Genomic DNA, 20717 nt, shown 5'->3' with positions numbered 1-20717 from the left:
TTTTGGTTCTTATTTTTATAATTGCTATTTGCTATTTGCTTTTTCCTTATCATTTTTTTATTGAAATTTTCTATCTATCAAATTTGGTCCTCATTCTTTTGATTTTTACTTATTTTATTTGAAATAATTTATGAAATGTTAATTATTATTATTTTAATTTCTTCACCTTTTATTTTTTTTAATTTTTTAGATTTGATCTCTATTATTTTGATTATTATTTATTTTATTTGAGATAATTTATGAAATTATATTTTTTTTCAATTTCATTCTCATTCAACTTTTTAATTTGTAAGATTTGTTCCTTATTATTTTAATAAATTTGAAAAAATAAAATATTAATAAGTTATTTTCCAGCTCATTTTCCATAACATAACCAAACACTGGAAAGTGTTTTCCAACTTATTTTTCATTACACTACCAAACATCGGAAAATACTTTCCCGGAATTCACTTTCCCCGGAATTCACTTTCCAAAAGGAAACTACTTTCCTGCAAACAAACGGGGCCCTAAACACTCAAAAGGAGACAGAAAAGATTGTTAATTTATTTGGTATAATATTGTAGGTGTTGATCGTAATTTTTTGGGTTGTGGGTTTATTGAGTGTATCAAATCTCCAGGTAATTCAAGAGAAAAAAGAATGAGAAAAGGCTGGTGGCTTTGTTCCTCTTTTTTTTATGATAGAAAAATTATAATATTTAATATAAAAAAATTTTAGTAATTAATTCAAATACAATGAGAATTTTACTTTTTTAGCTATCTAGTATGAGGATATAAAATATTATGAATATATAAACTCCTTTGTAATTTTAAAATAATTAAATAAAAATAACAATTAAACTTCATTATGTTTATTGTAATTTTCCCTTAAAATATATATAAAAATCACACTTCATCATATAACTTCAAATTATATGAGAAACATAGAAACAACATATTCCACTATAATTCATGGAATATCTCGTGCATCTATTATCCTCCGAGGAAAACGAAAGAAAGTATTGGGCAAATCCAAGCTCGCTATAAATCTATTCATACAAATTAGGGGGTGTGTCGGAAAATGATGATAGAAATCTTTTTGTGAGGTTAACAATTTCTAGTTTTGATTTTGCCATCCTAATTAATAACACGAAATCTTCAATGATTAGTATATAATTCAATGTTTAATATTTATCTTACAAGATTGTTGATCTTCGATATGTTGCAAGGTAAATTATTTTTTTAATGCAAAAAAAAAAAGTTGTTAACATATTTTCTAGTAATAAATAATTTAAATTATTTATAGGTTAATTTAATGTGTTTGGTCAACTCGATGATTTTAAAAATAACTTAGATGAACATAAAAAATAAAAAAAAAATATATCTTGTAAAATTAAATATCAACAAATAACATAATATTTATTTAAAATCTTGATAACTTCATAAAAAGATCGATTAAATCACAATAAGTTAATTTCTATTAAGTTTAATTTGAAACTTGGGTAAGGTAAGAAGCAAGAGTGTTTAACACCCTAAAAATCAATTTTCAACTATTTTTTATCCAAAAATACACACAAAAAAACTCTTTAGACCTAAATGAACCTATATATGGCTTAAGTAGCCTAAAAATGATCCGAAAATAGAATTTTTTTCATTGAATAAAACTCGTTAACACCAATATTGATTATTTTTTTAATAGAATCAGTGTGAACTAACATTTTCTCTATTCATCATCAAAATTTGTTGATTTTCTTTCTATCACCTTAAATTAAAGACTGAAAAATAAAAAAACAAAGTTCTATATAAAAATAAATTAAAAAAAAACTAAAAGTACTCAAAATAAATGATTTGCAAAGTAAGACGATAAAAGTCAATATTTTGAGTTAATTTTAAAATAATCTTCTAGATTCTCATTATTTTTTATTTGGATTCCTTGTTGTTCAAATTTTTTCTTGGTTGACAAATTAGAAGCACTTGGCCTCCTATCTTATCATAAAAGGATCATATCGCACGAAAAAAAAAATCAAAAAAATATTTCATTACTTTGAATGCACGGTAGAAACATCAAGCCTCTTAATTTTTATTATTATTTTTAATTATATCATGTCATGGACTGATGTGGACTATTCAAGATGAACATTCCTCATCCAACAACTAGTTGGTGGATAACTTTTTCCATAACAACAGTTGAACGACAATCCCCACTTGACAATATATAAAAATATTTATTGCACGGGTAGTGTAGTCTTTTCCATCATATTCAAAAGCCGCCGGTTTATTATTTGTGTTTGGTATTGCGGTAGCTGTTGTAGTTGCGGTTTGAAAAAAGTTATTTTATAAAAAGTACTTTTAGTTGAGATTGGTTTGAAAAAATAGGTATTTGGTTAAAATTGTGGTTGAAATTGAGGTTGAAAAAAAAGTAGTTTAATGTGTTTGGTTAATAATACTTTTAAAATTGAGGTTATAAAATAATTTTAAAAAATATATATTAATATTGATGGTTTTAAATTTAAATATTGTAGAATTAATTACTCCTATTACATCATGAAATAAAAAATACTTTATATAAAGTATTTTTTTTATTATTCCATTAAACTATTTGCAATTCCATCATGTATAAATTTCATCCGACAAAAACTACAGTTTTCATGACTTGCAACAAATTCATAAATATAATGTGGTGGTTGACGCGCACCAACACATTCGATAGTTTTTTATTGTTTCATTGAAAAGATAAAAAATTATAAAAAATAATTAATTAAAAAAAACACACAATTCTAAATATCACAAAAACCTATTCATAATTACCACCTAATTTCAAAACATAAATCAAAGTGTTAGGTCCACACATACAATCCAAAATCGATTATTTTTTTATATATATAATAAAACTAATTAATTATTAATACCTTTTTATTTTAAAAATTATTTATTTATTCTCTATGTATTTTCTTGGAAATGAATTAAAAAATAAAAAATATTTTTTTATAAATAATACATAAAATAAATAAAATTTTTAAATAAATTTTATACGAGAAATATATCTCTTTTCCAAAGCTATCATAATTTTTTCTAAAATAATAATAAGATGTTGCCATTACCATACTTATTTAATATAAAAATATCATTAACAAAAATGACATCAACTAATCTGGAATCTCTGCATTCAAAAGCTTTTAATTTTTTATTCTCATTCTCTACTTTCCACGTTTTCTAATCAGCAACCACGGCAAAAGCAAGACAGCCTTGCTTCTGCATTCCTGCGTTTGGAACACATATTTATGTGAGACCCATGCATCAAAAAATGTGGCCTATTGTTTACCAAACACATTGTAATTGTGAACGCAGCTAAACGTGGACGCAACCACGTAAACAAACACAGTCTTAATGTGAAACCGCGTCAGCCAGTTTTTGCCTTTTTATAAGATGGGCTTGGCTCGGAAGTTTTCTCCGATGTGTCTGGGAAAGAATAATTGAAATAGAAATTATGAAAAATAAAATAGAAAAGTTAGTTTTTTAAAAAACAAATTATAACAATGATGGTTTTTAAAAATATTATATATATATATATTAAAATAATATTTTTTTTATTTTTTTAAATTTATTTTTAACAGCACACATCAAAATAATTTTTTTAGAAAAAGGTTTTTTTCAAAAAAAATTTCTTATTTCTTATTTTGTTTTTTTTTTCAGCAGTATCCCTCTCAGCTTTGTAATTATCAAAGCAATAACATATTTAACATGCCAACATATCATCATTGAAAAAAACTCAGTGTTCGGAAAAACACCATTCTTCAATGATGAAAAAAAAAACACATCAACCATTTAACAGGTGATTTAGTGATAAGAGTTTGGGATCAAAGGATCTGCGCTCCTTGTTGTTTTAAATTCAAATCATGTGGTTGCTAATATGATAGTTACTGAAAACTTATATGATCGTTAACTTCAAGGCTCGTAAGATTAGTCGAAATACATGCAAGCTAACATGAAGATCTACGCTAATAAAAAAAATCACATAGTTTTACCACTCCAATTTGTGAGTCCATAGTAATTGAAATGGTGAAACCAACAGTTGTTTTAGTTTTAGTTCTAGTTATAGTTTCATTCGTAATTTATAATTGTAATTTAAATTTGTAATTTGTAGTTGTAATAAATAGTATAAAAATAAAATAGAAAAGCTTTAAAATGTTTTTCTATTTAAAAAAAGTTAACTCGCCGGTCCCGTATTCTAGGTTGACTTTGTATTTATAATTATAAGCTGAAAGCCGAGGAAGCCATCTCTGCGTTAGAAGTTAGAACCAAACGGCCAAGACATCACCCCTTCCCATCTTCCTTTTTTTTTGCGGCCCCGTGTGGCAGTGTCCCTGTCAGCTTACAGTTATCACAGCAATAACATATTTAAAATGCCAACACGTCAGCATGGAGCATTTTTGCTCTTATACTTATCAAGAACAAATACAATTTCATTTTCCAAAAATACCCTCTGCTTGTCTAATTATATGTATGTCCAATGTATGTATTGTATGTATGTATGTATGTATTAAGCTACGCATTGATCAAGTAAAAGAAAAGGAACGCCTAGATTTCACTGTAGACTCCCTCGTTATGCACCACTGAATGAACAGCGCCGTTAATTTTTTTGTTTTTCTTTTGTACTTTGAGTTTTTTTTTATTTATCGATTTTTTTTTTAATTTTATCTTTATAAATTTAAGAAGATTTTAGGTTTATAATTTATTTTAATTAGTTTTTTATAGGGTTATTGAGATATGAAAAAGAATTGGTATTAAATTAGCATTTGTAAAATAAAAATCGATTTTATTGGTTAAAGCAAATTGAGAATTTAGAGATTAAAATTGATAATAAAAAAATTCAGCCAATTTTTTTCCTCTTTAGTGTACATGAGGTTCTTTTTTTAATTTGGACCCAAAAGTTTTTCTATTTTTCAAGTTTGATCTTTTTTTTTTGAAGTTTTTATATTTTGATCCAAAACTTTATTTTGTTTATGTTTCAGTTCTTGAGTTTCAAAGATTATAGAGAAAATGATCAGTTATTCAAATTTAGAAGATGAAAAAATATTATTTTTTATATCTATGAGTTTTATTTGATGGGAGAAGTTTTATTAAGGTTTTTTCCCTTTAATTTGTTAAGAAAAGTAAATCAAGACTCAGGATTGTGTTTTCAATCAGGATGAATTTTATGTTTTTCAACCAATAACGGTGTTTTGAGATTAGATATAAGCTATTGTAAGTTTATAGGGTATTTTTTATGTGTTTCATGGTATGAAGGGGATTGGAAACAATTGTTTTAGGTTCAAGAGGGGCAAAACTTGATTTTTCATCCACATTTTCTAGCCACTCAATGTTTCATTTGTTTTTTTTTTAAAAAAATAGATAAGTGATACTAAAGAAAAATAAAACAAAACTAGATGTTTAGGCCTAACATTACAGACACGCATGCCTAACACACTTTTTAAAGGCCAAGCATGCTTTACCTAACCAAGCTCAATCGAGTGGCCTTGGACTTTGATTTTTTTTAAAAAAAATTTTAAAAAACATATAAAATAAAATAAATTTATGAAAAACATATTTGGGAGCGATACTCTATTAGATATCATTAAGTCTTGACTTTGTTTTCAAATTAATTTATGATATTATTTTTAATATTAGCAGGTGCTTATTTTATACATGTAACATTTTTTAAAAAATAATTTAGTAGCTTTTCCTGCACATGAATATTTTTATTATCATAAAAATATATATATATATATATATATAATTTTTTTTTATTAAATTCACTCGGGTTCGTGACCTGTGGTGATTTGAAACGTTATTTTATACTATTTTAAAGAAAAATGAAACAGCTGATTTTGATGTGGCCAGCAAGATCGCGTCTAGACCTGCAAAGGTGATAAAATCACATTGAATCAATTAAGGTTTAATTTGTAACTCGAGTAAGTTAAGGAATCAAGTTAAGTGGCATCCAAATTGACCGATAAGACCAAGGGAGGGAGTTTAAAATGTTTCCAGAGAGTTTCCTATAGACACGAAAATAGTGTATTGGTCGTATGTTTTTATATCCACTTAAATAAAAAATATATTAAAATAATATATTTTTTATTCAAAACTTGCTTTTATGTTTATGATAGCATGTTGTCTAAGAAATAAATATTTTAGTGAAATTTGCTATAAAAAAAATTGATGCATTGATAAGATAGATAGATTTTAATCAAAGACGTGCATTCTTTTATTCTCATTTTAAATCACCAGTTTTTTATATTTGGTATGATTGTTTTCATTATTATTAAATAAATAAAATAATGTATTGAAGTTATATTTTAAAAAAACAAGAAAATATTAATAAGATAAAAAAAGAGTTATACTAGCAAATTATTTTGTTTCGATTAAATTCAATATCTTTTTCTTCCTCCATAAAAAATACAGCCATGCAATTAAATTAAAAAAATTTAAATTACATGAATAATTGCAAATACAATCACGAGATAAAATATCTTAATATATATTTATTTTTTAACTTTATGATTTTTAATTAGTATTGACAATTTTTTTTTAATATTTATTGATGCATGTGATTCTCATTCTATTTTATTGAACATGTATATCAAATTTTGAATTCCACATTAAATTCTTCATGCTATTAAAAATGTGGTGACAATAATTGTATTTTTTTTATTACGTGTAAAATATTTTTGCTTCATCCCATTGAATAGCAAGAATAAGTTAGCTAGTGTATTACTAGTAAGCTACACGTGGAGATAATGATGTCAAGCAAAACTTTTAAGATTTTTACAACTGGGTGTTTCAATTTCAATTTTTATTTTATTAATAATGATACGGTCAGGGTCAAGAGCTTTGATAGATATATGTTGAAAAATTATTGACCCGTCTTTAAACGATGACACACAAATAAATATTATAACGATTGTGTATCTAACCTTGTTCAGTGAAATAGATTCGGGTTATTTTTTTTAAAATACAGTTAAAATAATTTTTAAAAAATTTAAAATTTTTAATATTTTCAGATTATTTTAATATGCTGATATTAAAAATAATTTTAAAAAAATAAAAAATATTATTTTAATATATTTTCAAGCAAAACACACTTTAAACCATAATAATTATTACATTTTAAAACACAAATAACTCAAGTTTATTTGGATATTACACATTAAGCTAGAGCTATAGGTGATTGTATAACCCAATGTTCAGTAGACTCCTGATAAATAAATTAAAAATTATAAATAAAAAAATAATAATATGAACAGAAAAACAATAAAAAAAGAAAAAATTATCTAGGAGTCTGGATTTAAATTTTACTATTTTTTAGATCAAAATTATAAATTATTCAAGAAAAAAGTCGGGGGAAAAGATAATTCGTGCAGGGCTGGACACCTGCCAACCCCTATCTCCACCCCTGATAATTAGTTATTTAGGCTTTAGAATGGTCTGGATAATTGAATAAAATTAATTAGTTGAGGTGTGTGTAAATTAATTCGGATATCCATATTGAACTAAAAATATAAGAGTTTTCAATAAAATGAAGACTATTTGTCAAAAGTAACTGAAGTAACATGTTTTTGTTTTACTTTTTTTTTAATAATGGTATTACTAAAATAACCTCTTAAAAAAAAATTTGTGCAGAGGCTGTGTTGTAATTTTCTTTTTACATGAACATTAAAAATGCTTGAATAAAGGATTGAATTTCTTATGTTACACCTCAAAATTGTTTGTGTTTATATTTATATATATATATTACATTTACTTACGTTACTTGGACCATCACTGAATTATTTTTTTATTCTAATTTTAGTTTTTATTTTAATTAATATTATTTTTTGTTATGTTTTTTTTAAATAGTTTGATGGGACACTGAAAAACTTTTATTAACGTATAAGGATTATGTAATCATAATTATAAAATAATAATATTTTGTTATTATATATATAGATAGATAGATAGATGTTCTCTTAGGTAATTTTATAATCAAACATCATACAAAAAACATATTAACCAAACACAATAAACTGTTTTTTTTAACTATAATTTCAACCGCAGTTTTAACCAAACACATCAAATTTTAAAACAAACCTAACAAAAAGCACTTTTTATTAAACTATTTTTTTTAAACTACAACCACAAAAGCAACCATAATACCAAATAAACTCCAAGAAATAAAAGAGTTTTGTAATAAAAAATAATAAGAGGTATGATATTTAATAACTTCATTGCATGTTTTACGGTTAATATTTTTTTAAAAAAATTATCACTAAATCAGTGAAACACAAATACTTACTCCAGTAGTTATTATCAATAATTACTTTGATAGATATATGTACATGTTTGTGAACTCAATGCAAATCGTGTTCTCAAAAAATTTAATTTTTTTTTGTTAAAAATTAATTTTTTTTTGTTTTGGATCATTTTGATGTACTGATCTCAAAAATAATTTTTAAAAAATATATTTTAACACGAAAAACACTTTAAAAAGCAACCATATCCATACTTTCAAACAGGCTAAATAAAAAAAAATTACATGTAACCTAAGTTTTAAAATAAAATTTTTACTTCCCTCTCCCCTTTATTGTTTATTCTACTCTCTCTTTCTCTTTTTATATTTATTATTTTTTTATAATGTAATTATTACTGGTTATTTCTCAATACTGTAATATTTAGAAGTGTAATAATAATTATTTTTTAAAGTATTTTTACTTAAAAAAATATTATATTAATATTTTTTATTTTTTAAAATTATTTTTTAATATTAATATATCAAAACATTCTAAAAAAATTAAATTTTTAAAAACACAGCAGCCTTGTTTCTGTTAGAGCAACCATTCTTATCCCGAGTAGCAGTGAATTTTTTCTGTCCTTGACATGTCACCTCATGTAAAGCTTTTGCTGTAAATGTTAGTAATTATTTTTTCTCAAAAATGCCCTCTGCTTGTCTCTAAAAGCAACCGTGCACCTTGATAAAGCTTATATACACAGCACGAACAAAATAATAAAAGCGATACCGTACATTATAACGATATAAATAAAAAAAAGGACAAACTTGTCAGTATTTGTCGAGAGAGGGTAAAGTGGTAAAACGAGAAATATAACGGAGCTGCGTCTAGTTTTAAGGACTTCGTAACCGACAAGAGCGGGGGTGTGTGTCTTAACTACGTGCAGGAGAGAGGGTTTATGATAGGCAATTTCTTTTCCTAATTTATCTGATTCTGGAGATAGAATTCTAGTTATCGAGAGGAGTGTTTTTTATTGATTGGTTTTTCTGTTTGTTTGATGGGAATTGGTTTCCGAGAAATAATAATAGCAAGCCGAAGCCATGGGAAAGTTGTCTTTCAAGGATTCTCTCAAAGCTCTCGAAGCTGATATCCAGCACGCCAATACTCTGTACTCTCTCTCTATCTCTTACTTTTAATTTTTTTTTCTTTTAAAAAATTTTGGTATGGTTTAAGTGTAAGTTTTTGAATGCGTAATTGTTCTATATTAGTTATCAATCACTAATGCATGAATGATGCGTGTACTGTGATTTTGATCCAGTTTTGTTGCCTTTGCTTTATTTTAAAATAGCCAACTAAGAAATTTCTGAATTATAAGAAGTCACAATGATTCTTGAATTTTATTTAATTGGTGAATTGATTTATGGTCTTGAAGTTGATTTTAGAGGGACTGTGTTTCAATGAGAAAGAATTTTTTTTTTTCTCCTAGTTTTCTGCTGGGAAAATCCTTAAACTTGTGATCATGTTCTCAAATAAAGGAATAAGACTATGTTTCAATGAGAAAGCAAATGTTTTTTTTTCTTTTTTTTTCTAGTTTTCTGCTGGGAAAATCCTTTAAACTTGTGATCAAGTTCTGAAACAAAGGAATAAGATTGTTGTTTTTACATGATTTTAAAAGACCATAGGCAAGTAGCTATTGTTGTTAAAACAGCAAGATGAATCAATGTCTGTACTTATGGCATTTTGATTAACTTGTGTTCAATTATTAAAGATGAAACTTTATCACTCACTTGGTTTTCTTCTCTTTTGCAAACTTGGGTCCCCCAAATTGTGCAATCAATATTGCTTTTTTTAGTTCTCTGTCTTTAAGCTAGTTTGTTCATTAGAAACCTCAAGATCGGTAAAGCAGACCTTGTTACTGTTTATTGATTCAAAGTGTCTAGAAATTATATATTGCCAACCACGATGCTAACAAAATTATACATGTGGCCCTGAGTAAAGCTAATGTGCACTTCTGGTTAGATACCACTTATTAGCAACTTGTTGCTCATACTCTCTCTTAACAGCGCCTGTTTTAGAATTTTCTTTCATGCTACAAAACTGTCCTGTTAATAGAAAAATAGAAAAAAAGAAGGCAATGTTATTTATAATTCTGGAAGTATTTGCTTTTAAATAAAACTTGAAGTCATAAGTTTAACCCCAATACTACTGTTATTGTGTTTTTCAACTTTTACTGTATCATCTCTTAGAGTTGGACCTGATTTTTCTTAAGGGTTTATTCTGATAAGGCTTTCTTATCTTAATTAGAGAGCAATGTTGATTGTTGTTGGTGCTAACAATTTCTTGTCCGTGATCATTGCTTCTCTCCTTTTTCCATGCAAGGGAAGAAAGAGTGAACAAGTTCTGTCATTGTGTGTCTTACATTGTATCTTGTTAATGCAGCGCTTTAGATCATCCAAGGGAGAACGACGGAGCTCGCCTTCAGATGCGATTATCCTATAGCCCAGCAGCCCAATTTTTTCTCTTTCTTGTGCAGTGGACTGATTGTAACCTTGCTGGTGCCCTTGGTTTGCTAAGAATTCTTATTTATCTTGTATGTTTCTTTCCACGTTTCTCATTTCAGTTTTCTTGTTTTAGATTTGCACTGTTTTCTGTCAGTTTCCCCCTTATTATGTGCCCTTCAGTTTTCATTGCCAGGTTATTTATCCATTTATTTTGTCTGTTGTGACTCTTCATCACTCCATCACCTTCAAAAATGTAGTAATAATATTACAACTTCTTGTTGGGGTGTGACGGTGTGCTGATTGGTGCAGACCTATGCAGATGGGAAAACTACTATGTCTGTTCAGGAAAGAAAAGCTAGCATTAGAGAATTTTATGGTGAGTGATACTCTGAGAAGACTGAATCTTTTTCCTTTTTACCCGGACTCAAATTTTGGAGGAAACATCTTCAGTTTGTAGGGGTGAAATTCAAGCTTACAAATTTTGTTTTCTATAAACAGCGGTGATATTTCCTTCTTTACTGCAACTTCAAGGAGGAATCACGGATGTGGATGACAGGAAACAGAAAGAAGTATGTACTATGAGATATAGAAGAAAGGATGAGTTGGAGAAGGGGAAACTCTCAGAAGTCGATATAGAAAGAGAAGAAGAGTGTGGGATTTGCATGGAAATGAACAATAAGGTTGTGTTGCCTAATTGCAGTCATTCTTTGTGTTTGAGGTGCTATCGGGATTGGTGAGCTTACTGTCTTCTTTCTATGGGTCCTAGCGCAATTTCTGATTATCTCATCTTTACTGCAACCAAAAAATAAAAATATGTGGTTGTGTCTTTAGTCTTTGCCCTGAAATTGAAGATTGGATTGGACAGTCACTTTATGCACTTGGTGATTGCTACTCCTTTCACATTCTTATGAAACTCACTTGTAATACCTATCTAATCCCACATTGATGTAAAGAGGACAGAGCTACTGCTTCGTGCATAATTTTCCGTTGCTCATGCATCCCCATGTTTGGAATTTTTGTCTGGTATCTTTTACCTCTGAACTTTTGAATCGTCCCAAAGCCGTTAGGCCAACCCTTCAGCCTCAGGAATGGAGGTCCTTGACTGGTTTGCTACATTTTTGAAGGGTTTGTTGGCCTATGGTTTCGTCCTTTCCTAACTTCTATAGTGCCTTGATATGTTGTTTCGCTTTCATCACAGGCGTGGGCGGTCTCAATCATGCCCCTTTTGTCGCGGTAGTCTTAAAAGGGTCAATTCTGGCGACCTTTGGATCTATGCAGATAAGTCTGACGTTGTCGATTTAGCCTTGATTACGAGACAGAATTGCAAGAGGCTGTTCATGTACATTGATAAGTTGCCCCTTATTATTCCAGATACTGTATATATGCCCTATGATTCTCATGTGAAGTAGCGGTTTATGCACTGGCGTGAGCAAGACTGTACATTTATTTAACTGTGACTTTTGAAAATGTAAATGTCATTTAGTTACCTACTTCACTGGTTAAAACTGAGTTTTCGAAAATGTAACTCAGGTTTAACTTTCATGTTGATTTTGTTAATGGTGAATGATGTGCTGGAAGTGGCTGCAATCTGTGGAGGCTGCGTGATGTTAATATTGAAGCCTTTCTTTCATTTATATATATATATATATATATATATATATATATATATATATTTAACTTTATTTTACCTTAACCGAAACTCATTTTCCTTAATTGTATTGATTTGGTGAGGTCGCTTCCCTGCCTTTCGTTTTTCACCTAAATATTTCCTTTATAATACGATGTCCTAAACGATAAATAGTATTAGGTAACTTTTGGATTTCACAATGTCAAATAGCATTTCTTCGCAAGATGGAAGATAAACTTCCAAGTCATTTTGAGTGCTACGATAAACTTTAAATATGAGTGCGAAAAATGCAGTCTTTCATACCAGATTTATAATCAAGTCATAAGATGAAAAAAAAAAAAAAAAGGCTAGATGCAAGGTTCAAATGCAACATGCATGTCCAGTAAAAAATGATTTGGCTTTTTTTAAAAAAATAAATCTTTTTTTATTTTAAACATTAATACGATGTATTATAGCAGGTCATGTCAAGCTCAATTAGCTCATCAAATTTGTAATCCGAGTTAGTAATCTGAGTTATAAATTTTAATGGGTCAAATAAGATTTTCTTGTTTAATTTTATAATAAAAATAAAGACTAATTAAAAAATAATCAAATATTAAAAGATAAAATTGAAAAAAAAATCAACAAAAACTCAATGTTAAAGAATAAAATTGAAAAAAAAATACAGGCTATAAAAAAAGTTAGGCTCGCGTGCCTAGCTAAACTAGCTTATCAAACCTATGACCTAAGTTATGGATCCCAATGGATTCACTGAGATTTTTTTATTTAATTATATGATGAAAAAATAAAGGCCAATTAAAAAACAATCAAATAATAAAATTTAAAAAAATAGTAAAAAAATTCAGCAAAAACTCAATGTTTTTTTAAAAAAGTCAGGTCAAGCAAGCAAATTTTAAATAAAGTTTATGCGCATAAGTCCATGTCAAACATGTGTGTCTGGGCCATATTTATTTATTTATCTTTTATAAGGGGCATATGACATTTAACATGACTCTTGTTTTTAAAAAAGAAAATAAAAAAAGGCTACATATTATGCGTTGCTTGTTGCTGCCCAACCTAAAAATCAACCATCGTTGTGATGGTTGAAAAATCAAGAGTGTGATTTTTTTGGTTGAAAATCCATTGTTCAACCTGTTTTCACTCAAAAAAACACTATGAAAACCTCCATAAACCACCAATCAACCCAAAAACACACTCAAAAATCAGCTCAATAAAAAAAATCAAAACTAAACTCAATCTCTCGTTTCAAGCATGTTTATACAAAAAACCCACTATCATTGACCTCTTGTTGAATGCAACCCGTTAACACCAACAATTGTGAGTTTCGTCGTTAAAAAATTATCAAATTGTCAATTTTCTATCTTCTTTCCATTTTTAGATAGGTTTTCTCTCTTATATTTCATAGGCATGGATCGAAAAAAAAATCTGGACCAAAATAAAAACTATAAAGAAAGATTAGACACATATTTTATTTGTCAATCCTTTTTTTAATTTGGCAATTGTATCACAATTCAAAACTAGTTTCATCTAATTATGCTATGAAAAGGTTAAATTAAAAGGGAAAAAAGAAAAAGAAAAAACGAGCTGCTTCACTGTTAATAAAAGCTAAATCATGTGGAAATCTCAATTTACCTCTACACACATATTAATATGAATTGCTATAGTAAAATAATACTTTTACCCTTGAGTGGCTTAAATTTAAGCCTTTGATCTATGGGTGTTTTGGTCTTTTTCTTTTACTAAGTGGTCATTAAAAGATTTGTTTGAAGATATATGTATTTTTTCAATTTTTTTAACACAATACACATACTTTTTTACCTCTAGAATCAACAAAATTTAGATTTGTTGACCAAGGGCTTCATTGGCCTTTCATAATATTTATAACAGTAAAAATATTTCTTTATGATAAAAAAAAAAGATGGACTGCTGAACAAGGGTATATTAGGTTTTTTCTAATTTTGATATATAGTAAATAGCATTTTCTGCCTTAGAAAAAGTAAAAAAAGTTTTTTTATCTTTGGAGGTATTTTGATATTTTTCACATAAATTTTTTGTATGATTAAGAGAATTATAAGAGTGTTTTGACATCTTTATATTTTATATTTTATTTTTTAATTGTAAAGTTATTGATATATGTTCTACATCATGACTAGCCAGGTAACATGCATAGTTCAAAATCAAACTCATAAAAATATGAAAACTCATTCATAACTATTATCCATAACTATATTCATAAAAATATGAAAATTTTAAAAGTTCTCTAGTGATTATTATAAACTTGATAAAATAATATAATGTACTAATAAATTCAACCGTGCCATAATGGTTCTAGCACCCATTCTAAAAATTACTCTGTTTTTTTAGGAATATCATTCTCGTTTTTTCATTGTTTTCTTATTTATAGAAAACATAAAACATAAAATAAGCCACTTAAATCACTGATAAACTATATATTATTTTGATTATTAAAACTTAAAAAAGTCTTAAAAGTATGCTGATAAAATAATTAAAATCCAAAAATAATTGAATTATTTTTAATTATTTCATAAATTTATTAAATTAAATTCTTAGATTTGTTAAATTAAATCCTTAGTTCATTTGTTTTATAGTTTACTGTCTTGCATGATTATTTTAAACTTTTTTTTGGAAAAAACACTTATAATATTAGAAAGGTAAGATTGATTTTGAGAAATTATTTGTAATTTTTAATTATTGCTTGTATTTATAATTTAAATTCATATCATCTATAATTAAAAAATGTTTAAATTAAAAAAAAGATTCATAATATTGAAATTTTAAGTGAAAATTATCTAGTAATTATTATTTTAAAGAGTTAAGTGTATCTAAATTTTAAAATATTATTCAATTTATCCAGTTAAAGATTATTTTATATTGTTAAAAAATTAATTAAAATTATTTTAAATTCAAACATATTTATTTAATAACTCTAAACAATATATTAAAATGTTAATAAATAAGCCAAGAAATCAGTGATTCCATAAGCCCAAAGCATTCTCATATCTCTCTTATTGGGCCCTATTAGATTTGTATTTAGAGGGTTTAAGCGTTTGACATACGAAGTAACAAAAACCCCAAGCTCATTCATCGTCTCAATCCAAACAAAACCCTAGCTAGCTTGGATCAGAAAGCAGTGGCCGCCATGGCGGAAGAGAAGCACAACAGATCAGCAGAAGAGGAAGAGATGAAGAAGAAGAGAAAGCGTAAGAGAAACAAAAATAAAAAGGAAGGAAAAGAAGCAGAAGAGAAGAACTCCAATGAAATCGAAGGAGGAGAAGAGGAGGAGGAGGAGGAGCAGAGGCAAGTTGAGGAGGTAAAAGAGAAGAAGAAGAAAAAGAAGAAGAGTAAGAAGGAAGGTGAAGACATGAGTGAAGAGGAAGATAAAGAGAAAGAGACGGTGAAGAAGGTGAAAAGTGGAGGTGGGATTATGAGCACAGAGTCTTTTGACTCTTTGGGATTATCTGAACCCACTCGTAAGGCTATTCAAGAGATAGGGTTTGAGTATATGACTCAGGTATATATATTTTTTTTTTCCGGTTTTTGCCAAGGAACCTGATAGTTTTTATTGCTTTTGTTTGCATCAATGTCCTATGCATTAGTTTTTTTTAGAACTTCAAGCTTTCTAAATTCTTGGCGAGATTTTTTTCTAACTTTGCAATGTTGCTGTCTTGTTGGGAACTCCTACATAAAAAAAGTTCATATAGCTCTGCCTAGAGGAAGACCATAATATCCACAGTAATTTCTATACAATGTAGGATAGCATACCTATTTTCATCTTTTTATGCGATAAACGTTTCCTATAACTGATGTATCATTGCAAATACAGATTCAAGCCAGGGCAATCCCGCCACTTCTAGTAGGAAAAAATGTTCTTGGTGCTGCAAGGACGGGTTCTGGGAAAACTCTTGCATTTCTAATACCAGCTGTAGAGTTACTATATAATGTTCGTTTTGCCCCTCGCAATGGAACAGGCGTGGTTGTTATTTGCCCGACAAGAGAACTTGCTATACAGGTAAAGGAATCCTTGCACTGCAGATGTATCCTCGTGAAGCAGCATATCAATCCTCTTTTAGATAGTGTTAGACAAACCTGACTTCATCTTCAATTAGGAAGCCTATAGAAATTATCTGTGAGCCAGCAGTAGGGTTTCATGGACTAGTAGTTGTTACCTCTTTTCTCCCCATGTAATTATGAGATGATGCCAAGAAAAAAAAAATTATTCATGTACTTTCCTTCTTGTAAATTGATTTCCCCCCTTTGTACGACTTATAAATTATGCTTGCTGATAAATTCTAATTTTGATGGTTGAGTTGAAGCTTCTGTGATATTTTGAAGTTAGATGCTAAGTGTTTGATGTTTTTGACATGGAAATGTGTGATTTAATCCTGTACTTTGTGTTGACATACCCATGCTTCTTACCGTGTGTGATTACCATCTGATATTTGAATTGTAAATTAGTTGGCAGTATGTCACTTTGCTAATGGACTTTGCTTTGATGGCTTTTGTTTGAATTTACTTTTTTTAGCTTTAGAGGAAAGTGATGTGATTTTATATTGGTAGTGTGCTATAATTTGTTATCAACTTGCCACAGATTGAAAAGAGAAAAAAAATGTGTTTGTAAAAGAGAAAATTTCATGGCTCTGGATAGTTCACTTGCTGTTTTCCTTGACTAATTCAACAATCAACTCTGCAGACTCATGCTGTGGCAAAAGACCTTCTCAAGTATCACTCCCAGACTCTTGGCTTGGTTATTGGTGGTTCCGCAAGAAGAGGAGAAGCAGAACGCATTGTTAAAGGGGTAAATTTACTGGTGGCAACACCTGGTCGACTTCTTGATCATCTTCAAAATACAAAGGGATTTATTTATAAGAACCTAAAGGTAACTTCTATTAAGCTTTAACCGTGTTATAGAAGATGTTTTACTTGTTTTATTTTCAAACTAATTACATTGGTCGAATATCTTATGACTATATTAGCTATAATGTTTAGCAGATGCAGTATAAGACTCAAGTCAAATCTTAGTAATCAAATGCTGCTCCCTGTAGCTAAATTAGTTGTTTGGCGATTAGAAGTCTGACCTAATTTGTAAACAACCTTTCAAACTTGTAGTGCCTCGTGATTGATGAAGCAGACAGGATATTGGAGGCAAACTTTGAGGAAGAAATGAAGCAAATTATGAAGCTTTTACCAAAGGTAAATTAAGTTGTGGTAATTATATATGATTTTTTTATTTAAAAGTAAAAAAGATATGTTCATAATGCAGAGGCATCTCTGAAAGTTGTGTAAAACTGGCAAAATCTACTTTCTTTGGATAAAATCTACTTCATGAAACAATGTATGTTAACCATGCTGATCCAACCTGTGTTTTCCAAACAGTATTAACAGCAGCACTTTGAAGTGAGTTGATTGGCTGCTCTTACAGTATTTGGTAGATTTGCACTAAATAAGTCTCATCAATCTCTTCTTGTTTTCAGTGCTGAGTGTTATCCTGAATTTTCTTGATTATGTTCCTTTGCTAAAACTTGAGCTCAAATGCTGATATTTGATAATATTCAGTGATATGGTCACTTTCAATGAGCCATGCTCGCTCCCATCTGTGGTTGTAATGGCATTTTTTATTTCTTTTTGGCAATAGTTAATGCTTTTTAGCTGATGTGGTTTACTAATCAATGTGCAGGCTCGGCAAACTGCCCTATTTTCAGCTACCCAAACTAAAAAGGTATGTTTCCCAAGGCATCGCATTTTGATGTTGGTGTTGGTTCTGTTTACTCATGCTTTTCCTTTCAATATTTGAACCAGTTTTTTCTCTTTAACCAGAATTTCAATGATTAAGCTTGTAATACAAATTCAGCCTTTTTTCCTTTTTTGATAGTGAAATTCAGTATTTTGTTTTCTGGTTGATCCAACTAATGCTGGATTTCAATCTCAGGTGGAGGACCTTGCTCGCTTGTCATTTCAGACAGCTCCTGTCTATATTGACGTGGATGATGGTAGAACCAAGGTAGACATGCTGTTGCTTCTATGTCTCTAAATGTTTTCATACATATAAACATATGTACATACTAGCACAAGTTACCTGCCTTTAAACCTGACAAGATGTCGGGTATTGTAGGTCACAAATGAAGGTCTGCAGCAAGGCTATTGTGTAGTGCCAAGTGCCAAGAGATTTATTCTCTTGTACTCCTTTTTGAAGAGAAATTTGTCAAAGAAAGTGATGGTCTTCTTCTCTTCATGTAACTCTGTTAAGTTCCATTCTGACCTTCTGAGGTACATCCATGTGGAATGCTTTGATATCCATGGAAAACAAAAGCAACAGAAAAGAACCTCTACCTTTTTTGATTTCTGCAAAGCCGAGAAGGGCATCTTGCTTTGTACTGATGTTGCTGCTCGTGGACTTGATATTCCTGCTGTGGTATGTTTCTTTCTTAAAGTGACTAGCTAATATTTACCAGGATCTTACCCCTAGAAGTGTGTTGTGTTTGTGGGTGAGGGACACTGAAAATTTGAAAATGACTCCTGGACATCTGGGAGTATAGTTAGAATTCTGTTTTGCTTGAGATATTATATTTTGGTTGGCCTATCACGAGAACTAAATGATCTTCTTAGAAAAAAAAGAGAGTGAAAAATAATTTGGGTCATTAACGTGGTCAACTATTAGAGATGTTATACATTTGGATTTGTTTGAACTCGCCATGGTTTTTTGGGATTTTTGAAAGTCAATTGGAAAATTGCTCACTTAAAGGCTTTCACATAAAATAACAGCTTATCATTCAGACCATGGAAGCTGCATTTTCTTTTTAAGTCGGCTGATATTTGTTCCTTCTTTCTTTTTTTTCTGCTTCTAGGACTGGATTGTGCAGTTTGATCCTCCTGATGAACCTAAGGTGCTCATATTTTTTGGCTAGCATGTTTCAGTTAAGAGTTCAATGTTCTTGTTCATGCATGCTTAGTAACATGTGCCCTGAAATTACTGCTTTCAGGAATACATTCACAGGGTTGGTCGAACAGCCCGAGGGGAAGGTGCAAAAGGAAATGCCTTGCTTTTCCTGATTCCGGAAGAGCTGCAATTTTTGCGCTATCTGAAGGTATATAGCAAATTCATCATGGCTGCTTATCTTACACATCCCCAATTCTTTTGTTTTATGAAGAGGGCACCACCTTAATGCAATAAATAGTTGGTTTCATTTCATCACACAGTAGGATGTGCAGCATTAGGGTTTTGAAAAGCAAGAATACTTGAAAGAGTATGAATTTGCCTTTTGTGCACTCTAAAACTTATTGTCTCTTTTATAGGCAGCAAAAGTCCCTGTCAAAGAGTATGAATTTGATCAGAAGAAGCTGGCAAATGTTCAATCACATCTGGTACTTTCCTACTTCCTCGCTGTTGGATGTTTCATCCTAGTAACTAAAGTTACAATGAACTTAAAGAGAACTACTGGATTGTTTCAGGAGAAGTTGGTGGCCAACAACTACTATTTGAACCAGTCAGCTAAAGATGCATATAGATCTTACATATTGGCCTATAATTCACATTCTATGAAGGACATCTTTAATGTCCACCGACTAGATCTGCAGGTACCATTGTTGTTGCTTGCATTCTAGAAGGCGATTACATGTGAATGATTATATTTATTTTTTGAGCAATGAAATGGCTAATATTGGATATATGTAGGCTGTTGCTGCGTCATTTTGCTTTTCTTCTCCGCCAAAGATGAATCTGAATATGGACAGCAGTGCTTCCAAGTTTAGGAAGAAAGCAAATCAAGGAAGCCGAAATGGTTTCAGTGAGAGCAATCCGTATGGAAGGCAGAGTGATGGAGATGAAAAGCGACAATTTGTAAGGTATTAGCCAAGATCAATAACAGCATGTGGCACAAATTTTGGTGGAGCGAAATGTAATATCAGCAATCATATGATTTTGTTTATTGACTTGTGGCCTCGCCCAAAAGTTTTGCTTAAATGTTTCTATATCTGCTTCCAGTTTATGCAACTCCGAGGTGTAATGTTAAAGGAATACTTGTATCAATTCAGAGCTCTGAAGTCAGATTTTTTGTAATCTTTTACGGTAGGTCAGATCGCCACACCAGTGTGGTCTAGGTCGAATCCCTTCACGGGCCATCTTCCAAACACTTCCTCTGCCCACCACTGCAACGTTACTAGCCATTGATAACAACCCGCTTTGCAAGGAAAAAACATGATCCACAGAGAATTTAAGCGAGATGAAATTGACTACATATTTCGGATATCAAGCCATTTTGGCCGAATTGGAGCGGTGTTAATAACCAAGTCTTGGTTGCTACTAGCGTCCAGTGTCAGGACTCAGGAAGCATGCACATGGCGCGGCTGATTGAT

At 29.7% G+C, this 20717-nt stretch overlaps 2 protein-coding genes across 2 annotated transcripts; both read left to right on the top strand.

Annotated features, from left to right (window-relative positions):
• Positions 1 to 9128: 9128 nt before the first annotated feature.
• On the top strand, positions 9129 to 12338 carry LOC133679520 (E3 ubiquitin-protein ligase AIRP2-like). The gene is made up of 5 exons (XM_062102136.1): positions 9129 to 9387; positions 10659 to 10809; positions 11030 to 11096; positions 11219 to 11453; positions 11919 to 12338. Exons 1-5 carry the CDS (start codon positions 9320 to 9322, stop codon positions 12127 to 12129), a joined length of 732 nt encoding a protein of 243 aa, XP_061958120.1. The 5' UTR covers positions 9129 to 9319; the 3' UTR covers positions 12130 to 12338.
• Positions 12339 to 15413: 3075 nt separating this feature from the next.
• On the top strand, positions 15414 to 20421 carry LOC133680532 (DEAD-box ATP-dependent RNA helicase 51-like). The gene is made up of 12 exons (XM_062103538.1): positions 15414 to 15879; positions 16192 to 16377; positions 17059 to 17244; positions 17475 to 17558; positions 18043 to 18084; positions 18295 to 18366; positions 18478 to 18777; positions 19211 to 19249; positions 19346 to 19450; positions 19659 to 19727; positions 19815 to 19940; positions 20038 to 20421. Exons 1-12 carry the CDS (start codon positions 15508 to 15510, stop codon positions 20212 to 20214), a joined length of 1758 nt encoding a protein of 585 aa, XP_061959522.1. The 5' UTR covers positions 15414 to 15507; the 3' UTR covers positions 20215 to 20421.
• Positions 20422 to 20717: the final 296 nt, after the last annotated feature.

The sequence above is a fragment of the Populus nigra genome, chromosome 19, assembly GCF_951802175.1.
Source record: "Populus nigra chromosome 19, ddPopNigr1.1, whole genome shotgun sequence".
Classification (NCBI taxonomy): Eukaryota; Viridiplantae; Streptophyta; class Magnoliopsida; order Malpighiales; family Salicaceae; genus Populus; species Populus nigra.
The sequence above is the reverse complement of the archived record's forward strand: the minus strand, read 5'-3'. Positions and strand labels throughout refer to the sequence as shown.

What these genes read in the sequence shown, in the direction of transcription:
- LOC133680532 (XM_062103538.1), top strand. Translation starts at nt 15,508, where the DNA reads ATGGCGGAAGAGAAGCACAACAGATCAGCAGAAGAGGAAGAGATGAAG. An exon ending in TTATGAAGCTTTTACCAAAG is followed by an intron (nt 17,559 to 18,042) that starts GTAAATTAAGTT and finishes ATCAATGTGCAG; the next exon opens with GCTCGGCAAACTGCCCTATT. An exon ending in CAGCTACCCAAACTAAAAAG is followed by an intron (nt 18,085 to 18,294) that starts GTATGTTTCCCA and finishes TTTCAATCTCAG; the next exon opens with GTGGAGGACCTTGCTCGCTT.
- LOC133679520 (XM_062102136.1), top strand. Translation starts at nt 9,320, where the DNA reads ATGGGAAAGTTGTCTTTCAAGGATTCTCTCAAAGCTCTCGAAGCTGAT. An exon ending in TAAGAATTCTTATTTATCTT is followed by an intron (nt 10,810 to 11,029) that starts GTATGTTTCTTT and finishes TGATTGGTGCAG; the next exon opens with ACCTATGCAGATGGGAAAAC. An exon ending in TAGCATTAGAGAATTTTATG is followed by an intron (nt 11,097 to 11,218) that starts GTGAGTGATACT and finishes TTCTATAAACAG; the next exon opens with CGGTGATATTTCCTTCTTTA.